General features: G+C 38.3%; 1 protein-coding gene across 1 annotated transcript in view; it reads left to right on the forward strand.

Annotated features, from left to right (window-relative positions):
• The first annotated feature begins 7,804 nt into the window (after window positions 1–7,804).
• LOC150087322 (laminin subunit gamma-1-like) overlaps window positions 7,805–25,216 on the forward strand; it is a 327,255-nt gene continuing 309,843 nt past the window's right edge. Inside the window, exons 1-2 of the mRNA XM_090371124.1 lie at window positions 7,805–8,340; window positions 20,932–21,233. Of these exons, the coding sequence (XP_090227250.1) occupies window positions 7,920–8,340; window positions 20,932–21,233 (723 nt within the window). The 5' untranslated portion in view covers window positions 7,805–7,919. The remainder of the gene's footprint in view (window positions 8,341–20,931; window positions 21,234–25,216) is intronic.

A 25,216-nucleotide genomic window follows, 5' to 3' on the forward strand; every position in this document is an offset into this window, starting at 1 on the left:
CAATACCTCATACCTTACCTCTACGCGCACGTTTTGACTATAGCACGCGCTCTAGATTTGGTGTTACGGTTTTAATCATTTTGGTTGCGCAATTCTTTCATACATATTTTAACTAATGTTTAAATGAAAAAATGGCACAACTATGCATTAATGATAATACGTATTCTACTTCAAATTCACTTAGTTCGCATAGATATTTCATATAATATGTAGGGATATTCGCATAAGAGTTTACTAACTTCTCATATTAAATTATAGTTTTATTCAGTAACGATAATAATGATGAGTGTAAAAATTAAAGATGAAACAATTTTTTTTTTGAGACCTGAGATTTGAGGCCCCCCCCCTATTTAAGAGGCCCCAGGCGCGCGCCTCGTGCGCCTGTGCGGAAATCCGCCACTGCACTGAGGTCTCCTGAACAGGGAAACTTTTATAACCACTCGATATATATATATATAGCTAAAGACAAGAACAATAAAGTTCAATCCTTCTTACTTCAGTGATATTGTTCAATATAAGAGAAATTCTCATACCTTACTATAGGAATGCTCTTCAACCAACACTCACCCCCAACTTATCCAGTTAATCCATTATGAAAAAAGTTCAAGTTAGTAATGCGATATTATCCATAAAATTTATTGTCAATACATACTGGTTTTATTTAAAAAACTACTCTTGTGTTCAATTCCCATTATCTACTCGTATCAACTGCTAATAAAGGAAAAGCGAAGCGTAGCCAATGCACACCGAACCACCCAAGACTAAACCAACTGGCAATCACAGACTGGGAATCGAAAACAATTGTCAAGTTTTCCTCATTATTTTTAGTTAATCTTCATTATAAGTGACTAAGTTATTTCGGTTGAAATCCGTACTCACAAGAAGTAAAATGACAAACTTAACAATATCCACTCTCTTATAAACCAAATTTAATACTACCCCGCGTCAAGATTATTTTTGTTAACCCTCACATGCATAAATGGATATATATATATATATATATATATATGTATAAATAAAATATTTAAGAGATAGTAATAAAGAGTAAAAACAGATAAGATATTTGAAGGTTAAATAAACAGGATAGGATATGGCAAATGCAATTTTTATAATATGCATATATATAGTTATTATATTTTGAAAACGAAATGCACAAGGCATAATCGTTATGGGTTTTGATAATTAACTATATAATATCGGTGTAAATACACCATAGTTAACCCATAAATTTGAACTACGTATGTAGCGTAAAAGGCATCGTTTTAATTGTATCTCATATTGTGGCTGCCTTCACAACGAGATAGCGGTATTGCTCTACTTCAAATAAATAACGCTTCTCTAGTAGAGAGGATACTACCACCCAGACGATCGTTTCGAAGCTATTGGGTTTCATCATCAGTGATGAAGCCCAATAGCCCGCCCACTGATGATGAGGCCCAATAGCTTCGAAACGATCGTCTGGGTGGTGGTATCCTCTGAAAAATAAATAGCAGTAGTCTTCTCTACTGGAGAAGCGTTATCTTGTTGTGAAGGCAGCCACAATATGAGATACAATTAAAACGATGCCTTTTACGCTAGGTACGTAGTTCAAATTTATGGGTTAACTATGGTGTATTTACACCGATATTATATAGTTAGTGTAGTAAAAGCACAATAAGTACTATACAGATGCTGAACATGTGAACATGAACACAACAGTATACAGTTTGCAGTAGGCCATAAGGCCAAAATAACTTATAAAAACTAAAATAACCCATGCAGGCCTACATGGCCAAACCCTGGAAATAAACATATAATTAGTAATAAAATATAAATATATAATACAATAATGATTATGTAGCTAACTATTGGTGTATAGATACTGTACATTGAAAGGGACTTTATATATATATATATATTATTATTATTATTATTATTATTATTATTATTATTATTATTAGCTTCATGGTGCAAGGAAGCCTGAAGCTTATGCTGCACCAGCCAAAAAAAAAAAAAATTCCTGAATTACCCTCTGAGAGAGAGAGAGAGAGAGAGAGAGAGAGAGAGAGAGAGAGAGAGAGAGAGTCAAAAGTAGAAGGAAATAACCAAGAAATAGAAGAATGATGATATCCAGCTCAGGACCCTGGGTGTGCCAAGCCCATACTCACCAGATGTGAGCTCCTGAGGATGTACCGTTGTTCCTCTGGTCATTCAGCCGCTGAGACCCAGCATTGTCCACACTCTGAATGGAGGCAGACCAGGTACACCCAGCATAGTTATATTTACTCTGGCAGGTCCTGCCACCTAATTTCCTGAGATTTCAGCGGCTAGGACCCAAAAAAAAAATTTGGGGTAAACGCTCGAGGTTAGATTAGGCCGAAATCGTTTGATGACAGTGAAGTTAAATTTGGACGCAAATTAGTAATTTAGCTACGTTAAGTTAGGGGGTGTACACTGTCAGTCTAGTTAGATTTGGGGGGGGGCTGAAGGCTTGGGGGGACAGATAGAAGTACAGGGACAATAGAGTAGGCATCCCTGAGGCGCCGCACTGACCGCCTTAGGCATGCCTGAAGCGGTCAGTGGAGACGAGCCCCACCAGGCGAAATAGGCTGCAGGGGGAGAGAATAAGAGCCCGTCCCCCCTGCCAAGGGGAATGGGGTGAACAGAGAGCCAAGCAAGGGTGCCCAGTTCAGATCGCCTTAAGGCACTGCAGGTTAGCACATTCGACGAACCAGGTCAAAGCATTTTTTTCTCTCTCTCTCTTTTCCTCCAACCCTACTTTCCTTATCCTAGAATACATGTTCAGAGTCAGCAATCAATCCGGTAATATCAGGTGCATCAAATGTATTTTGTCTTCAGAATCCTGTCCAGGCGGGCAAGTCATGGCCTTGTTTTGTCCTTAACAGAAGCATGATTTGTCTTATTTGTAAGGTGGATTGACATCGCAAACTGTTTGCAGATTACAGTGGTGGCTGTATGAGTTTATATCCCATGAAGTATGAAATATCAGCTAGTTTTGTTGTTATCCTGGTATTTTGATTTCTTTCTCAGGTTTATTGGGTTTGCGTGTGCGCTTTTCTGTGGTCAGCACACGAAGTATTGTCACTCTCTAACAATGAGGGATCCTCTCCTAGTGAAGAGGTTCTGCACAAAGTCAGAGAAGGCCTGGTGTTCCTCTGCACTGTCCAAAAGATGACGCTCTTGATCTCTCGGAAGGAATGTAATTTTGGTAATGAGTTGCGAACGCAAGTTATCATAGAATGGGCAATCATGCATAATGTGCTTCAGCTCTCTAGGCTGCCACAGGAGCACGTAGGATCTTCTTCAATGCCTAGAGCACAGAGCTTGGCCTCGATTGCTCCATGTCCTGTTAAGAGGTAAGAGGCATATAATCCAGGCGAAAACCATGGGGGAGGTTTGGGGTAAACTTTACAGATGTCCGGGATGAATTTTCATGTGATTTCACCTTTGGTTGAATCGTTCCAGCGCATCTGCCACATCTACAGCAGATGGGAGTCAAGTCTTTTCTTCTCTATTTTTAGGTTGTTAGATGGATCTAGCGTGAAGCCGAGACATTCCTTCGTCGCACCCTTAGAAAGGTAATATAGCAGCCCCCGTCGCACCACCTAAAAGTCCAGGGGAGCGCCCTCTCCAGAATCTGAAGGGCATGGGTGCCCACTGTCTACATGCTCGAGAAATGGAGAGTAATGCAGATCGTTGGATGGTGTCTAGAAGCCGACTATTAACAGCTGAGCTGTTGTTGCCTTTGCATACCAGACACCGACCGCATAAGTGATGGCCGGTATGAAGATTGCTTTATAGTAAAGCGAAGGGGTTCGCTTGTTCAGGCCCCAGTCCCGACGGAAGACCCTGGCAACTAAGAGCAGTGTAGTTCCTAATCTTGGCTCTAATATATTTTAAATGTGGCTGGAAGGACAGATTCTTGTCAAGCATCACGCCAAGATACTTTAATTTTTCAGAGAGTTCGACAGTTTTGTTCCCAATCTTGATCTGGGGTTTTCTGGCAATATTCAATACTCCCTTAAGGAGGATGGAGTTGGTTTTTGTTGATGAAACACTAAAAAGGTACGTTTTGGCCCAATCTTGAAGTTGCCATAGCGCGTTGTTTGTCAGGGGCTCAAGCTGCGCCCTGGAGTTTGCAGTCATCGTCAGGATGAGGTCGTCTGCAAAAGCTTGTGACCGGAACTCCCCCAGGTCAAAGGTCAGGAAGTCATCCATTATAAAGTTCCATAACAGCGGCTGTCCCCAGTGCTCCGTCCTTGGGCGTTCACTGTAATAGAAATATTACAGTGAACGCCCCTTTTCGGCAACTTACCAGAAGAGTTCATTCACTGTAATATTTCTATTAGATAAATAGCTGTTCATGATGCTATATACACTGTGCTGCCACTTTATTAAGTACATCCCTGCTGTGCACACAAATGGTTTGTCCCACAACGTTGCAAGTCACATGACCACAGTTGTAGATATAAATGCAGCAGAACAACCTTTCTAGTATCTGTTAAACGTACAAACCGTAGCAAAAATGGGGAATAGGAGTGATCTAACCGACTTCGAACGTTGCATGATAGTAGGTGCAAGACGTGCTGGACAAAGCATCTCTGAAACGGCAGTTCTCCTGAACTTTTCACTCACCACAGTTTCAAGGGTATATATCGAGAATGGTGCAACGAACAGAAAACATCCTCTCAATGGCACTCCTATGGAAGAAAATCGCTTGTTGATGAGAGAGGTCAGAGGAGGATGGCTAGAATTGTGCAAGCAAATAGACGGGCCACAAAGTCGCACATCACGTCAGAATACAACCTTGGTGCGAAGAACAAAATATCGCAAAGGACCACTAGTCGCACTTTGTCGTGAATGGGCTACAACAGACGACGGCCACATTGCGTACCTTTGTTATTAATGAAGAACAAGAGAGCACGCCTCCTGTGGGCACAGCAACACCAGCATTGGACTATCGAGGATTGGAAAACAGTTGCTTGGTCTGACGAGTCGAAGTTCCTGGTGCATCATGTTGATGGAAGGCTCAGAATTTGGCGAAAACAACGTGAATCCATGGACCCGTCATGTCTGACGACTCTTGTGCAAGGTGATCGGGGCAGTGTTATGGTGTGGGAAATGTTTTCTTGGCACACGTTGGGTCCATTGATACTCATAGATTGACATCTAAATGCCACATCGTACCTAAACATCATTGCTGACCAAGTGCATCCGTTCATGTTGACAGTTTATCCTCAGTCATATGGTTATTTCCAGCAGAATAATGCGCCGGTACACAAAGCCCAAATCACTATGGAATGGTTCCAGGAACATGACAATGACTTTTCTTTGCTGCAGTGACCCGCTCAGTCCGCGGAAACTGCGTGACACTCATGTCTGCACGGTATTCCATTCCTGCACAACGTTTTCAGCACCTTATTCAATCCATGCCTAGACGAATTCAGACTGTTTTGAAGGCTAAAGGAGACTCAACACGATAATAGATAGGTGTACCTAATAAAGTGGCAGCACAGTGTAGGTTTGGTGGGTGAGCTTGTCTAAGTCGGCCCAGGACGCTCGGCCACCATAGGGTGTCGAACGCCCCGATGAAGTCGATTGAGATCATCAAAAAGTATTTGTTATCCATTTGCTGGGCTCTGTTGATGGGGTTCAGGAGGGCTTCCGTTAGAGTGGTAGAAAATGAAAAAGACGTGGGAGTAATTGTGCAGTCAGATATGAAGTTTTCTGAGCAGTGCAGGCAGGCTGTCAGAACAGGCCATGAGGTATTATCAATGATATACATGAATTTTGCTAGTAGATAAAAGGTGATTATCCTTTTCTTTTAGACCACGCCTTGAGTACTACGTACAGGTCTGGAGGTCACATTTTAGGAAAGATGTTGACCTACTAGAACGTGTACAGAGAAGGGCAACGAGATTAGTGAGTGGATCAAGGGGTTGCTTTTGCAAAGATAGGCTTAAGTTCTGCAAAATTGCAGCGTCTGGAGACTAGGCACCTGCGAAGTGATCTCATTGAGGTGTATAAGGCCTTGAATGGGTTGAGCAAGCTCGATGCTGATGGAATTCATCCTCTTGCTCAGATTACGAATCTCAAGAGGCACAAATTTAAATTGAGGAAATACATTTACACAAAGGATGTGCGGAAATTTGCCTTTAGTCAGCGGGTAGTTGATTGTCCGAACAAACTTCCATCTGTCATTGTGGAAGTTGATAGCTTAAATAAATTCAGGGAGGAACTGGAGAAACTTTTAGAGGGAATGGATGTGGGGATGTGTGAAATGGTTTTTTTTTTTTTTTTTTTTGGTTGGCTGATGCTACATAAACTTCTTGCATCACATGCCTCTACAACTACTAAATCTCTCAGGATATCTGTTTATAGTTTCCTGAGTGATTAGATTTTTTATCAAAGAAATCCGAAACAGGCAACAACGCAAAATCTCGCAATGCAGGTCGCCAATCATTCAAAATGCCAAAAATATGCAATTAAAAACTATTAAACGGATCAAGCATGAGGATACGTAAGTACACACGCTTGAGTGACCGTTGTTCAAACTTATGACTACTAACGATGTTCTTGTATTCCCTATCTCTGTATTGTGAACTCCTCTGACTGTGTGCGGTCGTAAAAACCACACAAGAAATATAAACAAAAATTTATTTATATGTGGGAAGTACGTTGAGGTTTTGTCTGCAAAATGCGACAATATTTAAGCATGGGATGTAACTAATATCATGTAATAAGTGCCATTTTGGTACACTTTGCCTATTATTTAAACCAGTTATCTTTCATATAGACTTAATTACTTTTACACACCCTCTAATCGAATGTTGATGACTTTAAATTCTTTAAGATCATTGACATACTCTAAAGACTGTCAAACACAGTGTTTCAACTATGGGACACTGAAAAATACTTTTCTGTGAATGTGTTTAGATGTCACAAGATTGCTTACACTGGTCCTCATAAACAGATGGTTCAAAATTCTTATTTTATAAATTACTTCCAAGTATATGTGAAATATGTGACCTGGAGGTAAAATGTTTTTAATATCACTCGTTTTACTTTACGTGTGAGTAGAATTAAAATAACTCTTATAAAACGATTGACCTCATCAAGAACACACAAGTGTTCTTGATGAGGTCAATCCAGCTTCACGTTGTGTTCTATTAATTTAAATGTGTTCAGTGATGAGGACTGCGAGACTGCAAGATGTATTTCTAGAAAATACATTCAGAGTGGATATCGGCTATTTACTGCTTCCATTATGACGAGGAGTTCTGGATTTAATCTGAGTTCTGCATGTAATCTAACACATAAACGTACAGCCTGTTGTGTTTGGGAGGCTTGTGGTATTTAAATTTATTAACTTCAATATTTATCCAATCTGTAGGAGCCTTCCTCGTTCCTTCCCTCGACGCAAATACGTAACCATGCAGAGATTTGAGATTTTTGAAAATTGGTTCTCTGCAAAATTCGTCTTGAATATCAGCACAACAAATAACAACAGTGGCATGAATGCATTCTTGCCAGACAGTGTATTGAAGGGACACTATTTTTGTATTCCACAAGCGCCCTCTATGGTTCCGACAAAATTTTTATTCTTCCCCCTTTATATGTTGCTTTTGTTATTTCGACTTCTTTGTTTCAGAGATTATTTGTTGAAATAGATTTTTTATAATATATTATAATTTACCATTTATAATGTACTTTATATAAATTAATCAAAGAAAAAAAATCAGTTCGCATGAATGCGGAAAGTACTACTATATGAATTCGATTAAATTGTCCTGATGCTCCGCAGAGTGTCAACCCGCACTGTAAGAGAGTGTCTTCCCTGTAGTGGTGTCGTGTCTGATGTTGGACAGTTTATCTCGGACTTTCAAAGTTTACGATTTTGTTTCCAAGTTCGTAATAATATGTCGTCGGTATTTCTGTTGTGTTTGTGCGGAATCGCAATAGTTTCCTCCGCTTTTTCGTCTGATGACGTTGAATCGCAACAAGGTAAGAGCACTGGAAAGCGCACTCGGAGTCGTTGCTATGACAACGATGGCAAACCTCAGCGATGCATTCCGGAATTTGTCAACGCTGCTTTCAACGTCCCGGTTGAAGCTACGAACACATGTGGTGAAGATGTTCCGACACACTTTTGTCGTCAGACAGCAACTCCAGAAGCAAGAAGAACTTGCGAAATTTGTGATGCAACGTTTCCCAGTAGGGCCCATCCTGCTCGATATTTAACAGATTTACACAGTGATAGCAATGTTACCTGGTGGCAGAGCGAGACAATGGAACAAGACATACAGTATCCTACTCAAGTGAATGTGACGTTATTTCTAGGTAAGTTTTGATGTTTCATTACTTTCACGGCAAAAGGTTGAATTATTCATTGGGAACTGCCAGAATACGCTTGCAACTTTTTCTCATTAAAAATAGCATCATACTTAAGGTTATGACAATAAAAGTTATGATAGTAAAAGTTAATTGTCATATTAGAGTCACCCAAAAACTAATTAATCTACCCATGTGTATTATGTACGTAAATTGTGTAAAAATGTTCTTTGGTCGATTTGCTTGTTTTGCTGGACGAATAACTCGGATTTCCGGGGTTAAAAACTTTGACATCCACGCCCGAGACCAATTAACTCAGCCATGGAGTAAAAAATGTCCATAAAAGTTCCTCGCATCATTGAAAAGATTCGAACTGGGGAATTTTTCAACCAGTGTACGAGAAAATGGTGATTATAACTGCTGTGCTACAGCGCGGACAGAGTTCTTTCAAATAAATAACCTTTATCGTTCTGTACGCAAATAGGGCACTAAAGTGTGTAAAATCAAATGGTATACAAGGCCGAGTAATTCAGCAGTAGCGTGAAAAAAAGAAAAAAATGCCTCGAAAGAGCATTCTATTGAGAGCCTTCGAAACCAGGCCTCTTCTGTAAGGTAGGGACCGAGTTTATAACCACTCTACTAGCTACCAGGAGTTTAAAAAGCAAGTAAAACTGAATTTATTCCGTTTGGATGACGTTCGACATAGGGAACAAAATCCAAATGGCTGCTGTGGTCTTACTTGACCCAAGCCTGACGTAGCCATGTGATCAGAAGCGAGAGTGCAGCAGCAAACGTTTTTTGAATGGGCCAGAGTCAAAGCACGATTAACCATTATATTCATGATTTATTGTAAACTCCTCTGACCTGGTGGTCATGTCGGCAGGGCCGGATTTTAATGTTTGTAGGCCCTTGACACTTTTATTCTGAAAAGTGGGAAAAGAGGAGTAAAATATTTCTTATAATAAATTACAATGTATTAACACACTGACTGCGAATTACATCTTTTGATGTAATGCAAGTATGAGCAGTTGATCAGCGCATGCACGTATAAACGTCTATGACTGTTGTCTCATGCTTATCTTGTTTAAACTGACTTGTTTCATAGAGAGTTAAACGTGCATTCTCCTGTTCAAAACAGTTGTACTCACAAATGTACGTGTGAGTTATATGTAAAGAGAGCGATAGCAAATAGCGAAATAAGTTTGTGGCGTGACATTTTAGGAAAGTAGTGTGAATTTTAAAAGAAGACTGGTGAGCTGTATTTTCAATTTTTCATATTCTGATCCTAGAAAAATTTATTGTGTTTGATGTGATTTAAAATAAAATGTCTGACGGATATATGTGAAAACACGAATCTGGTTATGAAAAAATAAAAAGAAAAATCTTTGGGTAAACGAAGATCCAACTCTTGATATAAGTCACACAGATCAGTTGTCGGTCATTATTCGTTATGTATCAAAAGATGGCGAAGAACATGAGCGTTTCTTGATGTTTGTTCCCATTGAAAAGCATGACGCAAAATATTGACATGGTAGCATCTGTTCTTGATAAACATGGAATAGATGTAGCAAACTGCGCATCTCAATCTTATGACAATGCTGCTAATATGAGTGGGATGTATTCTGGAGTCCAAGCCAAATTCAAGGAAATCATTAATATGAGGGGCCCGTCAAGCTCTCAGCTGCCCAACTCAATGCCAGAGCTCACTCCTGGGCATCAGGCAACACAGCGGCAATCACCAAGGCAGAATGCGCTGATTCCAAAGGAGTTTAACCTTGATAAATGCAAAGTACTGCATATGGGTAGAAGTAACCAGAGAACCATACCAACTGTGTGGTACTACACTTAAGGTGGTAGAAAATGAAAAAGACCTGGGAGTAATTGTGCAGTCAGATATGAAGTTTTATGAAACATAAAACTTCTGAAATGGTGTTTCAGAAAACGTCAACAAAACTGAGTGCAAAAGATACATTTCGAATTCAAGTTTTTTATCGTATTGTAGACGTACTAGTCACAGAAGTGACAAAACGACGTGCTGCATACAGTACATTGCATAATATCTTCAGTTTTCTTATAGATAAATCTATGTCAAAAGAAGATATTCGATCCTAAGCCACAGCATTAGTCAACACCTACTCTTCCGACTTAGAAGTAGCCTTCGTTGATGAATTCCTATTGTTTTCGGCACTATACAATGACAAAACGTCTGTGGGAGAATTAATAAAGGCACATATAAAAGATAAACTGATTACTAGTTTCCCAAACATACACATAGCTTTAAGAATTTATCTAACCATAATTGGATCGAATGCTGAAGGAGAGCGCTCATTTTCGAAACTTAAACAGATTAAGAACTATGTACGCTGAACTATGAGCTCAAATATTGGCACTTCTATGTATCGAGAATGATATTACTCGTCATATGAACTTCGAGGACGTTATTAAATATTTTGTTACAACAAGAAGCCGAAGCAAGAAGCTTTTTTGTGATCTTAAGAACTGTTACGAGTAACCTAGATATTGACGATATTGTAGATTTTGTTTCTTTTTAATTTCAAGTATAATGTTGAAGTTTTAGAGTTGCATTATTTTTAAATTTGAAAATCTTTTCCTCCCTACTTTTTTACTTTCTTCCCCTTCTTTCGTAGGCCCTAAATCTGTTGTAGGCCCTAGGCACAGTGCCTACAGTACCTAATGGGAAATCCGGCCCTGCATGCCGGGGTATTATTATTATTATTATTATTATTATTATTATTATTATTATTATTATTAGCCCTATGATGCAAGGAAGCCTGAGGCTTATGCTGCACCAGGCAATAAAAAAAAAAAATTCTGAATTACCCTGAGAGAGAGAGAAGTAGAAGGAAATCACCAAGAAAAAAAAGAATGATGATATCCAGCTCAGGACCCTGGGTGTGCCAAGCCCATACTCACCAGATACTGAATATTGAATATCAATGTCAGGTTTTTGCTTCCAGTTACGAAATTAGCATTTTGCAAGTCTTTCTCGAAAGGGGTATGCTTTTTTGAAGTGCAATATCGAGAAGACCGCTGATGACGAAAGTTGTATATGTGAAAGCAATTCTTCTATAGAAAACTGCAAGGAGGTCAGAATATGCATGAGCAAGAAAGACGTCTTCCCTAGGGGTCTAAAGCTTTAGATATGTTTCCTCTACTGAACAAAAGCTTTAGAGCGTCGTTTCCCAATTTGGGGTCCGCGTACCTCTGAGGGGGTCCGTAGACCAATTCCAGGGAGTCCGCGAAACGTTCAGAAGGTATCAAGTAATATGTGTTTATTTTCTTAAAAAATATACTGACAGAATCACAACGAACTTCGTCATAGAACATTATTTTCGATACGATTAGTGTATATAATTGTATCCATATTTCAAATTATTTGTTCTATGTATAGCAAATTGATGATAAATAAAGTTATTATTATGTATTTGTATAAAAATAAGAATAAAGTTGAGTTGTTTCACACATTCAACTTTGAATTTTCTTTTTTGAAGGGGGGGGGTCCGCAAACTTGTTTTGATTTTTGAAGGGGTCCGTAAATCTCAGTAGTTTGGAAACCACTGCTTTGGAGCACTAGAAGAGATATATCATTTCACATTTTTTTGCGATTTTTTTCGCAATTTTTCACTTCTGAAAATTTCTTCAAGTCATTTTGTTTAATTCACTTGTGATAACTTTATTCCTGAATGTAGACCTACCGTCTCACTGCCATGCTGAGTTTCCCCTCCTGATTATACAAGCGCAGGTTTTGTTCATCCCCTCAACAATTCACATTTCTGGAAAGACATTTGAAACGAATATAAAGAAGGATATCTGGCTTTGAATTTCTACAAACGTTCGCTTTTTGTTTCAGTTTTTAATAAAGTCGCATAATCTGAAAATCTATTTTGTTAATCACATAATACTCTATTTGCCTTCGAAATATTTTACTACAGGGATAGAAAACTATGAGATTAGGCTTATGAAATCTAATCGCATAGTTTTCTATATTTGTAATATAAAATAATTACATTATTTTATATATTCTTGATAGTTTGATATAGTCTTGATATATTCTTAACATGTTCTCTAACATATATCCTCACTCTGTAAAAATGTCTGTTCCTGCTGTTCAGCAGATGTCATAGCGTTCTTTAGTGTACAGTCATCTTCATAAAGATATCGCCAGACAAATTCTAAATACGTTACAGATTGGATATCGCACCCGACATGAGAATTCAGCTATCTACAACCACTTCTTAACTTTAAAGTACTTTGTGAGACGAAAAAACAACACCATTTTTCACACTAGTAGCCTATGAGGTAAGATTGATTAGTATACTCAGACAGTTTGTTATTCAGTTAATATTTTTGTGTAAATCTGAAAAAGGTAGATTGTAAACATATAATAAATCAGTTCTGAGATATAAATTTTTAATTTTGGATACCTATTGTCCGGACACCCCATATTTAAGTGAGCTAGGATGTAAGGATCCGTGGTTATTTTTCGAAGCCAAAAGAGGTCCGCGAGCAAAAAAGTTTGGGAAACGCCGCATTAATTGTTCATTTTTCAGATCTGGATGGATTTCATATACAATCGAAGCTGTTTATAGCGACCATCTTTTTAATGTCCCAACACGTTATAACGTCCTGTGTGGTTGGTCCCGGCCAATTTCTCATTAACCTAATGCTATTTTACATTCAGTAAAACGACCTTGAAAATAAAAGGATTTCTCTATAACGACCATAAATATTTACCTCTCAATCTGAATTTTTACTTCTTTCATTACAATATTTGTGTTTAAAAATGACAGAATGCTTAAAAATATATTGAATTCACGAGCTTGCAGCCTGACCATGAGAAATCATTTTTTTACGATTTCCCAAACTCTTTTCTCACAGTGCGGTAATCAAATGAACATCGGCAAAAATTTAATTTCATTAGTTCGAGTGCATGTTTATTGGTATGGCTCAAAGAAAGCTTTGTCAATTGCAGATAAAATTTGGATTTTGCATGCTGTAGATAATGGTGTGCATTCTAAGACTGACATCGCCAAACAGTTCGGCATTCCTAAGCAGAGGCGGATTTAACGGCAGGCGCACCGGGCGCGCGCCCTGGGCCCCGACTTCTGAAGGGCCCCTCAAAACCCCAACTTTATACTTTTTTCTAATGACACAAAGTTTGGTTTCATATGTGCAATTTTAATTACGTACAAGTTTACAATCGGCGGTAAAACCTGATAGTATGTTTATATTCGCTTATTTTCATTATTTCATTACTACGCTGCATACTATGCACATACTACGCTGCATAGGCCCCGCGCGGCTGCGCTACCGCTCATCAGAGGAATAGAATCGTATTTGCTCCTTTGTACTTACAAAGGTTATCCTGCAGTGCAGACTTACGATATACGCGTATATCGTAAATTGTTATTATATTAAGATAAAATTAATTCCTGTTGTTACATCAGCGCCTGGATTTTCGTAGTTTATGAATAATCTTTGAATTTTAATTAATCATTAATTTATTGCACTATAACGAAAAATCTCTTCTCTAGTATTCTAATCATCAGACTATTAAATTTTATATTTTTCTTTTCATTGATAGGCTACCAATGTTAGCTAGAAAAATGAAACGACATCTATGAGGGGCTGAAAAAAGACAAATTAAAAAAAGACGCGAATATAATATAATACATATTATATTAAATTTTTATTGGAAATAAAACATTAATAGTACATAATATTTTTTATTTATTAAAAAAAAATGGTTAACATGTATTTTTATTTTCCCTGTCTCTCTCTCTCTCTTTTTAAGGGGCCCAATATTTTCTTCTGCGTCCGGGGCCTCAGCCGACCTTAATCCGCTTCTGTTCCTAAGAATAAGTAATCTGTTCATTTTTCTGAAAGATCGGAAAAAGATTGAAAGTTCAGAGAAATCTGCTTCACCGGGTACGATTCAAGCACGAAAGGCAAAGTATCCGGATCTTGAAAGGTACTTTTGGAATGCTAATGCGTGCAAAGAACATCCCCTTAGATCAGTGGTTTTCAACCAGGGTGCAGTGGCACATTAGGGTGAAGCAACAACGTTCCAGGGGTGTCCCGTAAACGGGTTTAAGTTACTTAAACTTATTTTTTTTTAAATTTATATATTTATTTCATTATGAAAAGGTGTACGGTATCTTTTTAATTTTGTGGTGATTTATAATTGATATTTATTTAGTACCGCTATATAAAGAATAAAATTATTATTATTATATATATAGGGGCGTTCCTAGGGTATGTGGCGCTCGGGTGTCAATTGAAATCTGGCGCCCACCTTTAAAATTTTCTTCATATGAATATGTAAGTTTCAGGTTTTCAGGCACTCCTTGAACGTTGGTTCCCGGGTGCAGTGTATCCCTTTCACCCTCGGGACGGTGCACCCCTGTACTACTGTAAAAGTATAACTGGTACTATATAGGTACTCAAAGCGTGTTAAAACATGCTTTGAGTACCTATTCCTATTTTCTCTTCCTTGGTGATTTCCCCTCTCTCTCTCCTCTCAGGGTAACTCAGAAAAATATTTTTTTGGCTGGTGCTGCAAAAACCCCATGCTTCATTGCACCATATTTTTAGTGAAATAATAATAATAACTACAAAATTCTATTTCTATTTGCAATTCTCGTAAGGGTTTTGGTTTCTGTACATTATCTGTTTATTTATCCACAAAATGCGGATCACGTCAGGACGGCCAGGCTACGTGCCAGAAGGGCATGTTATTTGCAATCTAAGGAGCGAAGTACCTCATGTAAAGAGGTTACGTATAGAGTGCATATGGACTCGACCAGAGAAATTTGCATAGGTCAATTATAATAGAAGTTCACTTATATAAAAAAGGTTGAAATTATATACTACAACCTTTTGAAATTTTACTTATATCATTTCAAAATGTTTAGAAAATCGATCTTTCCATTATATTCGTTATACTTGCAATGTAATTACTTAAGAAAGAAACACTACACTGATTATACACTGATTGGCAAATTTATAAATTTTAAATGATCTATACCAACTATTTTATTGTAATTTTACCATTCATAGTAGTCCATAATTTACCATCGATAATATAAGTCCTACTCGCAACCTGCTATTTAGAGACAAAACCATTTGGTTAAAACAAACTGGATAACTATTTTAATTTAATTCTTACTGTTGTGAAAAATTTAGTGACTTTAGTTTCAACAGCTATCTAATGTCTTTCCAGAATATTCTTTCTTGTGTCAAACAATTAATGATTTTTGTTTTTGAAAACAAACACAAAAGTTCATCGTTCCAAATTCATCCAGTTCTTTCTTCAGTAATGCTCTTATAACCAAACGGCGCCAGGGACTATTGATCAGCATCAGTAAAGGAGACTGTCTGACTCCGTCTTTACCCCAGCTCCGAGACAGAGATTCTCTAAGATCTAGGCCGCAATGTGTAAAAGACGATGTTTATGAGCATCTCTAGAATTTATCTAACATTGACTGGCATTTATAGGGAACTGTAGTTTTATTTATATATTTAGCAATTATAGTAGCTGAAACTATTTTAAAAGCACAGGATTTGCTTAAATCACGTTAGTCAACAGAAAATGGAAGAAAGAAAATAAAAAAAAAAACAATGTTGTTCAATTAGTGCACTCGATTTTTAACTTTTTGAACATCCCCCCCTCACATCCAATAACAATTCATAACAATAGTCTTGATCCACCCCCTTTATTACATAACAAAATATTGTATAGCTATTCCTCGGCATTACGGTAGATTATGTTCCTGAAAAAAAGTGTCTTAACTAAACGACGTAAGTCTAAACTAAATTTCCAGTAGAAACAATGATACAAAACGGATTACCCTCCTAAAATCGGGAAACTCGGGTTTTCTCCCAGCAAACAGCAAACCGACTGAGGAATGCACGCAATTACAAGCACAAAAAGCTAACGCCTCATAGCTTTAGTTGCTTTGACGTTCAACGCACACGTACACACTTCAACAATTCTTTCTTCAGATGTTATTACCTTTCTTTCCACTTGTTACTTTTGTTTTTTAGCTGATTTCTTTGCTCCATCGACTACTTAGATCATTCTTTTCCAACCTGTGTAATGGTGCCTTAGCTTAAAAACATTTTTATTGTGCTTCTCTTCTTTAACAGAACAAATGAATTTGTTAAAATTCAGTTAATCTGATTCAACTCGTTCGAGATTAAGGTCCATATAGAGCATTTACACTTCTCCAAATGAAGTTCCTAAGAGTTCATTGTAACTGTTACTCAGTATTGGCTGTTGTGATAGTGATTTTGAGTTTACGATCCGCAGCTCGTCGTTGGAAACCATATTTATTCAACGTCCTGAATATGGTAATCATGTTGGCTTTCTTTCCAATACGCTCATGGACATATTCAGTGGTTTTGCTGCATCTGTAATGCGGATTTTATCTACGCAGCTACCCTACCACTTATGGTCGGGTATCTGCATGATTCGTAGCGTTGTAAAGAGACTGTGGAGCAGTTCCAAAACATGAAACTGTCCTTGGAAGACTTGTCCAAGGCTGCCCTCGTATCCCCTCCGTGCACGATGACCGTTATCTGCTCATAACTGCAAAACATCATGGAAACTTCACAGCACAGCAACTTGTTTCAGAGCTAACTGGATCTATAGTGGGTTTTATCCAGCATATATGCTGCATGAAAGACTTTATGACAAAGATTTTTATTCATAACAACCAGCAACGTGTGTTCACTTGAGCTCTATATACAATCGAGCCCGTCTGAAATGGTGCTGGCAATATGTCCATTGGACTCTGTAACAAAGGAACACAGTTCTTTAAGGTTTTAAGTGTCCCTTTTGGATTCCACCAGCCCAAATTCGACAATTTATGACTATTGCAGGATCTAGAATGGATAGTTAACATTCTCTGGATGGATGAAGCGCACTTGCACTTCATTGGATCTACGATAGGCAAAACTGGATCAAGAGACTTCCCACGTACATGTTGAGGAATCATTCTACCAATTAAATGTTACTGATTTACTATATAGACTATTATTGGTTCCTTTTCCTTTGAAACTCTTACCGATCAAGGGCATTTTGAGATAAGCACAATTAACGGCATACGATATCTTGAGCTGACCAAAATTCATGCAAGGACAATTTCTAAAGGATGGTAATACTTTCATACTGACCATAACACTTCCTAAGATCCATGGAAGAGCGAATTATTAGTCTTCATATCTCATGTTCCAGGCCTGCAAGATCGTCCGACCTAACTCCAACAGACTTTTTGGTTGTGGGTAAGTCTGAAAGTTTACAGATATTTTCCTTCAACTCTCTCAGATTTAAAAGAGGAAATTCGTAAGGAGATAGTGAACTTTTCATTCGAAAATTGTCTTATGTGTTTAATGTCAGTGAATGTTGATAGTCGAAGCTCTCAAATCTGATTATCTGACAATCCATTATCCGGTACCACCAATTTTACCTCCATTTTTAGGAAAAGGAACGAATAGATTATTCACTATTCGAATTGGTCATTCGCTAAAGGTGCCGGCCTTAAGTTTTTGCCCAGGTAGGTAGCACATTTGGTATATTTACCAACCTCTCCACACCGAGTTCGCACTATGGCCATAGTTGCCGATGCGGCTAATAAATCCCTACACAAACAACAACAACCACACCGAGTTAGTCGGTCTCAAGAGAGGACAGCATGGTTTTTTCTAGAGCAAACAGGGTTTTTCGCTCGGAAAATAGCAAATCCACCACAGAACGCACGAAATTTACAGACATATTTAAATAAAATTTCTGTTTATACTCCTGGACGACCAAACGGAGTTCACAAGATAGACAGAATACGAGAAACAGCACCGTATTTAGCAGTCACGGGCTTGAACCCCGGTCACTCAAGGCATGTGTACTTATGCACCCGTGCGTCTGACCTCGGCTACGGCGGCGAATGTTTTTAGAGTGAGACTGTCGTTTATACACAACATCAACACACCAACTTTCATCTGTTTGCCAATATGCCACCTGAAAGAAAATTAAGTAACCTAGAGCAGCGTTCCCAACTTTTTTTTTTTTTTTTTGACCCTGGCAGAAAGATTTATTAATTAATTATTTTAAATTTATTATTTAAATCTATTAATAATTATTTTTAAATACAGTGATATGTACTCCTACTTACACTGCTCGACAAAATTAACAGAACTCGACAAAATTAACTGTAACTCGTGCAGCTTGCTATAAAGTGGGACGAAATTTGGTATGATGGTGTACCATAGAATACTGATAAAATAAGGAAACAGCGAGGAACTTCGGACAGCTATAAGGAACATTTATAAGGGTTGTATATAAAAATTACCAAAAAAGATCATATTACAAAAATCGATACAAGATACCCGAAAATATCGTCACATGACATCAGTACCGCATATGATCCCTTTCAACCGCTAAACAGGCCTGACAGCGGTGAACCATGCTCAATATAAGAATCTCTATAGGATTCTGTGGCAACAAGTCCATTCTTCCACCGGCTCAGACCTTAGCTCACGAAGTGAGCGAGAAGTTGGCTGTCGGCGTTCAATGCGACGCCACAAGGGGCGTCCCACACATTTTCGATCGGATTTAAGTGAGCTGATCATGCTGGCCACCGCAGATGTTGGATATCTTCAGTTTCAAGATATTCCTCCACCACTTTAGCTCTATGTGCAGTGGCGTTGTCCTGCGTGAAAAGAAAATCTGGGTCAACCGTACCCCTAAAAAAAGTCCTAACAGATCCTAGAATCCTAATAGGATTCTGTTCTCAGTACCTCTGCGCAGTTACGATATACCCCTATAAAAGCATGAAGAGGGGTGTAACCGTTGATCATTATTTCGCCCCACACGAGAACACTGTCTCCATCATAAGTTCCCTTTCTCTGATGCTGGAGGGATGTTATGCATTCCTCGTTGTCTCCAGCTGTAATAACGTCTAGAATTTGTTTGTAGGCTAAAACGGAACTCATCAGAGAACAGAAGTGTACCCCATTTGTCAGTGCCCCAAGTCACGTGTTCATGGCTCCTGTTTCAACGAGGTCTGCGGTGATTTGGGGCTAATGGGATTTTATTTTTTTTTTGTACTTTGTTGCGGCCTCCAGGGTTTCCACTATATGCCAGGTTAATGGGATACAAACCACTGGCTTCCTTGCGTAGAATCTACTTGAATTTAACCCTCTTAACACAGGATGGTTGGAAATGTTTTCACCTGTGCCTACAGCAATCGCAAGAGACAGTTGATGACAGGACATCGTAGGGTTCCGTCTTGCTGTTACAGCCAGATAGCGGCCTGTTCTAGTTTACGTAGCCCTCGGGCGACCTTGGCCACCTCTTCTTGTCTCCTCAAACTGCTTCTATAGTGCCGAGACGATACTACGTGACACATTAAGCCAACTTGCCACCTCTGCCCGAGAGTGCTCGGCTTCAAGTCGTGTAACGGCCCGCCATTTTAAAAGAATCATCTAAAGTCTAAACAATGATGACTTTCCATCCTGAGTACTGGAAATGTGACTGTCCCACTGAGCAAGCCAAAAAACGGGAATGAAGGGGTGTGGTCACAACCCGTGTTTTTATAGGCAGATTGGAAATCCTAGCGCCTAGAGGACTGCACTCTTTTAGAATGCATTCACAGATCCTTGTCTATTGTAAAAAAGTTTATATTGTCTAAGACTCTCGACATCAAAAATTTCATAATGTGACTGTGTGAAATTTTTCTATTTTTCCTTCCATAATATACCATGTACGGTGATGCATATTTTGGGAGGGAAATTAATTTTAAATTACTTTACTGTATATTTATTACAAGTTCTTTTGAAAAGATAAAGAGAAAGGTAGATAAGTTTCAGAGTAAAAAATGAATAGTTTTGTTGCCTATTTATGACTATAACAGGATCACCCCGATTTCACCAGAAATCGTGAAAAATCCCAAGATGCGGCAAAGATAAGGTGCTGGATTTGAGAGGCCGAGGTTGCTGGATTTGAGAGGTTCGACTGTACACTTCTCAGCTGTGTTTTATTACGCGAGAGAGTGTTATTAAACCTGCAGTTTTGCTACTGTTCATTTGAACGGTCTGGTTCTGTAGTAATAGTTGTAAAATAGAAATCTCATAGATTTCTATTTTAGAACGCCTGAAAATATTGCACGTTACAAGAAGCAATTGTTCGTAGCCCAAGGACTATTGCTGACAATTCTTGGCTACGGTTGTAAAAAAAATATGGTCTACGAATTGTCGACGAGGACACTTAACCAAATTGCGAAGAGAGATCGAAAGTTCGAGGAATATTTCTTAAATATGTTGACTGGAATTCATTGAAGAGGCCTCTGGAGTCAGGAACTCTATGATGCTACAAAAACACTGACTCAAATCGTATATTTGTTTAATAAAGGCATTTTGTAGATTTGAGTCAGTGTTTTAGTAGCATCATAGATGAATCATGTTGATTGGAATAAATTGTAAATATAAATATACCGTATTGTAAATTGGAATATACTGAAAATATGAATATATTTTGTTGTAAATATTTTTAACTGTCACTAGTGTCTGTAACTTATTTATTAGGTAAGTCCTTTGATGTGAGCTACATTCATCTCAAATTCTACTCTAGCCGGCCAGAGAGTTTCGCTATATATAAAAAAACCAGCCAAGATAGTGATTGGATTCCTTATCAATATTATAGTGCTACGTGTAACGATACATACGGAATTCCCGAAAGCATATTTATTACTAAGGATAACGAGACGATGCCTTTTTGTAGCTCTGAATACAGTGATATCTCGCCGTTGACTGGTGGAATCGTTGCATTTAGTACCTTGGAAGGACGGCCTAGTGCTTATGACTTTGAGAACAGCACGGAACTACAAGTAAGTTTAAAAAATTTGGTTTGTTTAATTTGTTTTTTTTTTATTTTTCAGAAGAAATTAAGAAGAGGGAGAGTTTAAAGATGAAAATATTTCTGAAAATATTCCATATAATCTAACTAGAAGAATGTGAATTGTTGTTTGTGTAATGTGGATACCGATTTGTTGGTTTGGCACTTTTTTTTGCCTAATGTAGTAATGACCCTTTTTTTTGGTGTCCAACATTAGGCGTCCAACTCTTTTTATGAAATGGCTCGTTTCTTCACTGAGAATATCATGGTTTCGTTATAAAAGGAACACAAGGAACTTTTATTGGTTTTCGTCACTCCGTAGCAGAGTTAGTCGGTCTCAAGCGTCGAGAGCGAGGTTCCTTCCCCAGTAACTCGGGTTTTTCGTTCAGAAAACCAGGCACAGGCAAATCAGTAAACCAACAGGATTAAATTTTCTTAACATTTTGTCTTTGAGCGTTTCCCGAGCAGTATCTCACCTATGCTTAGGATTCTTCTAACCTTAATATAAAATATAAAATTTGACAAAAAAAAGGGCCTTTTAGCCCCAAGCATTTACTCAATTAAAATTGGGCATCAATACTTAGATCACCGTCCTCACCACCCCAGGGGCTGACATCTGGTGAGTATGGGTTTAGCACACCCAGGGTCCTGACCTGGATCATCATTCTTCTCTTTCTTGGTGATTCCCTTCTACTTTTGACTCTCTCTCTCTCTCTCTCTCTCTCTCTCTCTCTCTCTCTCTCTCTCTCTCTCTCTCTCTCTCTCTCTCTCTGTCAGGGTAACTCAGGAATTTTTTTTGGCTGGTGAAGCATAAGCCTCCGGTTCCCTTGCACCACATGACTAATAATCATAATAATAATAATAATAATAACATCGGGTGGAAAAGATTTGATTCGAATCCCGTTTACGATGGGAGAAATTTTTATGGTTTCTTTTCGCAACGTGGCTTATTTAGTTAGTTGGTCTCAGGCGAGGGTAGAATGTTTTTTCTGCTGGAGACTGAAAGTTTTCGTCCGGCAAACGAGCAAATCGATCAGGGACACAAGCAGTTTACAAACATAAATACAAACAGCACAATATGGTCTAAATCGCTGATGTTGAAAAAAAGTAATTAAAAAAAAAACTTGGTTGTTGTAGTAGGGTTTTAGGAGCATCGGCGATTAAGGCCATATTGCCTCGTGCATAATGTCTGTAAATTGCGTGTGTTTTGTGGTCGATTTTCTGTTTGCTGGACGAAAAACCCAGGTTTCTGGAAGGATTCTCAGAGTCTCCTGAAATGATTGGGGTTTGTCCAAGAGAACGTTATCTCTATACTACAAAGCAGTATTCCTACTAATTGTAATGTATGCTGCTGGTGTGTGGTTCCACTTGATTTGTTTACAGTTTTCCGCGAGCGCTGCTTCAGAATCAAAAAGAAAATATCAACCTGTATCCTGGAGCTTAATCTCACTGTAGATAAAAAGCGTGAAAAAACACGATGTTACAACGAACTGGTCAACATCTGGAAAACAAGGTGGAATACATTGCCACAAGGCACAGTAACGAAGACATTCCTCCCTGGTTCATCATCAGAAATCCTGGTTCTCTCTCAGCCTTGAGACGTCCTTCTTGGTGACTGGCCACGGCTCCCTGAATGAAAAGCTTCTAGCGACTAACCTAAGCTTTTGTGGAGCCAAAGAAAACTGGTACTATCTTCTTTTAGATTGCGACTTGTACGAGGATCTCAGGGATCAACTTCGGAGGGGAATTCCCAACTTCTCCCCAAACCAGGTGGATCAACTAATCCAGAATCCAACTAATCCAGAATCTTTCTTCCCTGCAGGCCTTTGCATCTGGCATTTTTATCCGGTGGAAGGCCTCGTATGCCAATGCCAACCAAAACCAAATAAGTGATTCTTAGATTTCACTGGTGAAAGGAAAGGATTAATTCAAAAAATACATATATTTTTTAAATATTAATTTATTTTATTTATTATTATTTTTTTGCTAAATTTGCCATACTTCTTATTATTTTATTTTTACCTGAACTACTAGCTTTATTATTATTATTATTTATTATTTTTTAATTTATTTTTATTTATTATTATTATTTTTTTTTTTTTCACAACCGGCACCACGGTTTTTTTTTTTTTTTTTGTTTCTCCTCCTCTTCTCCCTTCCCTCTGGAATGGGCCCTCAAAGGATCCTGACCCACCTGCTGGCAACACCAAGTAGGTCACAGTCTCTTTTGAGACGATACGTGTTTTTCTAGGACTGGCCCACCTTCCAGTGGTGTGGACGAGTACCCAGATTCATCTGTCCAGGTGACTGATGCTTCTCGGTAGCCAAGAGGGCAGAACATAACAGAACACACACACAAACCACATTTCTGGCCTTTTCATAGTGGTACTATTCTTCACAGAGATACGAGGCAGAGTTGAACAAACGTTCTAGGTGCCACCCTTACACATATACATGTCCACATGTCCAAGTTTCTGTGAGGAAATACTATGCTACCCCCGCCTGAGACTGACTAACTTAGCTAGGTTGTGAAAAGGCCCAAAAAAATTCTCACGTCATCAACGGAACTCGAACTCAGGTCTTTTCGACCTAGGTAGGGCAGTGATTCTACCCACTGTGCTACTCACGAGGGCAAAAGAACTTGGGTTATGACCGTTAGCCACTAGAAGGCTGGTCCCTATTATCCATAATTTGTCAAATTGGCAGCGAAAGTTGGGCCTCTATAAACTTGCACAACATAAAATCTATTTACAATTTATATTTACAATATTTACACCTACAAAATATATGCTATTTATAAATATAAAGGAAACATGATATATTACGCTAACACTAAAATGAGCTTTATAGAAAATATTCAGTATAAAATCTAAATCTTTTAGCGACCAGAGAACAGGCGCAATTTATGGACATAATATCCATGGGTGTGTGAATTTGTTCTCTCGAGTAACCTAATACGAAATAAAGTGGACGCTGTTTATTGTGATCACTTCGGCACTCAGCTGCAGTGATAAAAATAACCGAAGAAACGAGAATGCAGCTCTTTATCATTGATTCTTGATGCAGAACGGCAATGTGTAAGTATATAGAAAAAAAAAAAAAAAAAAAACATTAAAATCGAGCACTATAAAATACTTTACTTTGACTGTCCACTATTTCTTCGAGAAAGTCCACAATAAAAATGAAACTGTCATAATATTTCTGGAAATCGATAAAAACAAATTAAGATATTAAAACATAAGAATGAAAATTGTCCTATTATAAAATTGTCAGATTAATAGATGTACAGTTACAGTAATTTCACGGAGTAACAACAACGACAACCACATGAACTGTACGAAGTGAAATTAGTAACTAGCCACGTAATGTATTGATCATGTCAGTTCCTGAACAAATAGGAATTACTTAACACGTAATCACTTCCACTGCACATGTGTAAACAAACCACAATTTAGCAAAAAAACGATAGCATAAACCGAACCGCTAATTACAATAAACGGCGTTTTTTCTATGTACGTCTGATTGTAATTACAAAAAAGTGATAATATTACGCGAATGATTACATTATCCGTGATCACAATGTGGCAAGCATTGTATTTATTTCTTTATGGTCCAACAGCCAAATAACATCCAACTAGCAGCTATCGTGTAGTGAGAAACAGCTTGTAGATGCGAGAGACCAGCAAAGGCTGACAAGACTAATGCAGGATAGCAGAAAGGCTACAGTTAGTCAAATAATAATAATAATAACAATAACTCAGCAATAGTATCGGAATAGGGTATGAATGAGCATAATGGCAGACAGGGGTGGAGAGGGAAAAAGTTGTTTACATTTTCTACCGCTAGGTGGCCCTGATCACGTCCGATGTCTTTTTTCTATTCCGCCAGATGGCGCTGCTTACTTTAGGTTGTGTTTCTTTCCATTCCCCAGGTGGTGTCACTGTTTATTTTTTTCTCACTAGATGGCATTAGTAG

Source organism: Mastigoproctus giganteus, chromosome 4 (genome assembly GCF_048544385.1).
Source record: "Mastigoproctus giganteus isolate SK-2022 chromosome 4, ASM4854438v1, whole genome shotgun sequence".
In the NCBI taxonomy this organism is placed as follows: domain Eukaryota; kingdom Metazoa; phylum Arthropoda; class Arachnida; order Uropygi; family Thelyphonidae; genus Mastigoproctus; species Mastigoproctus giganteus.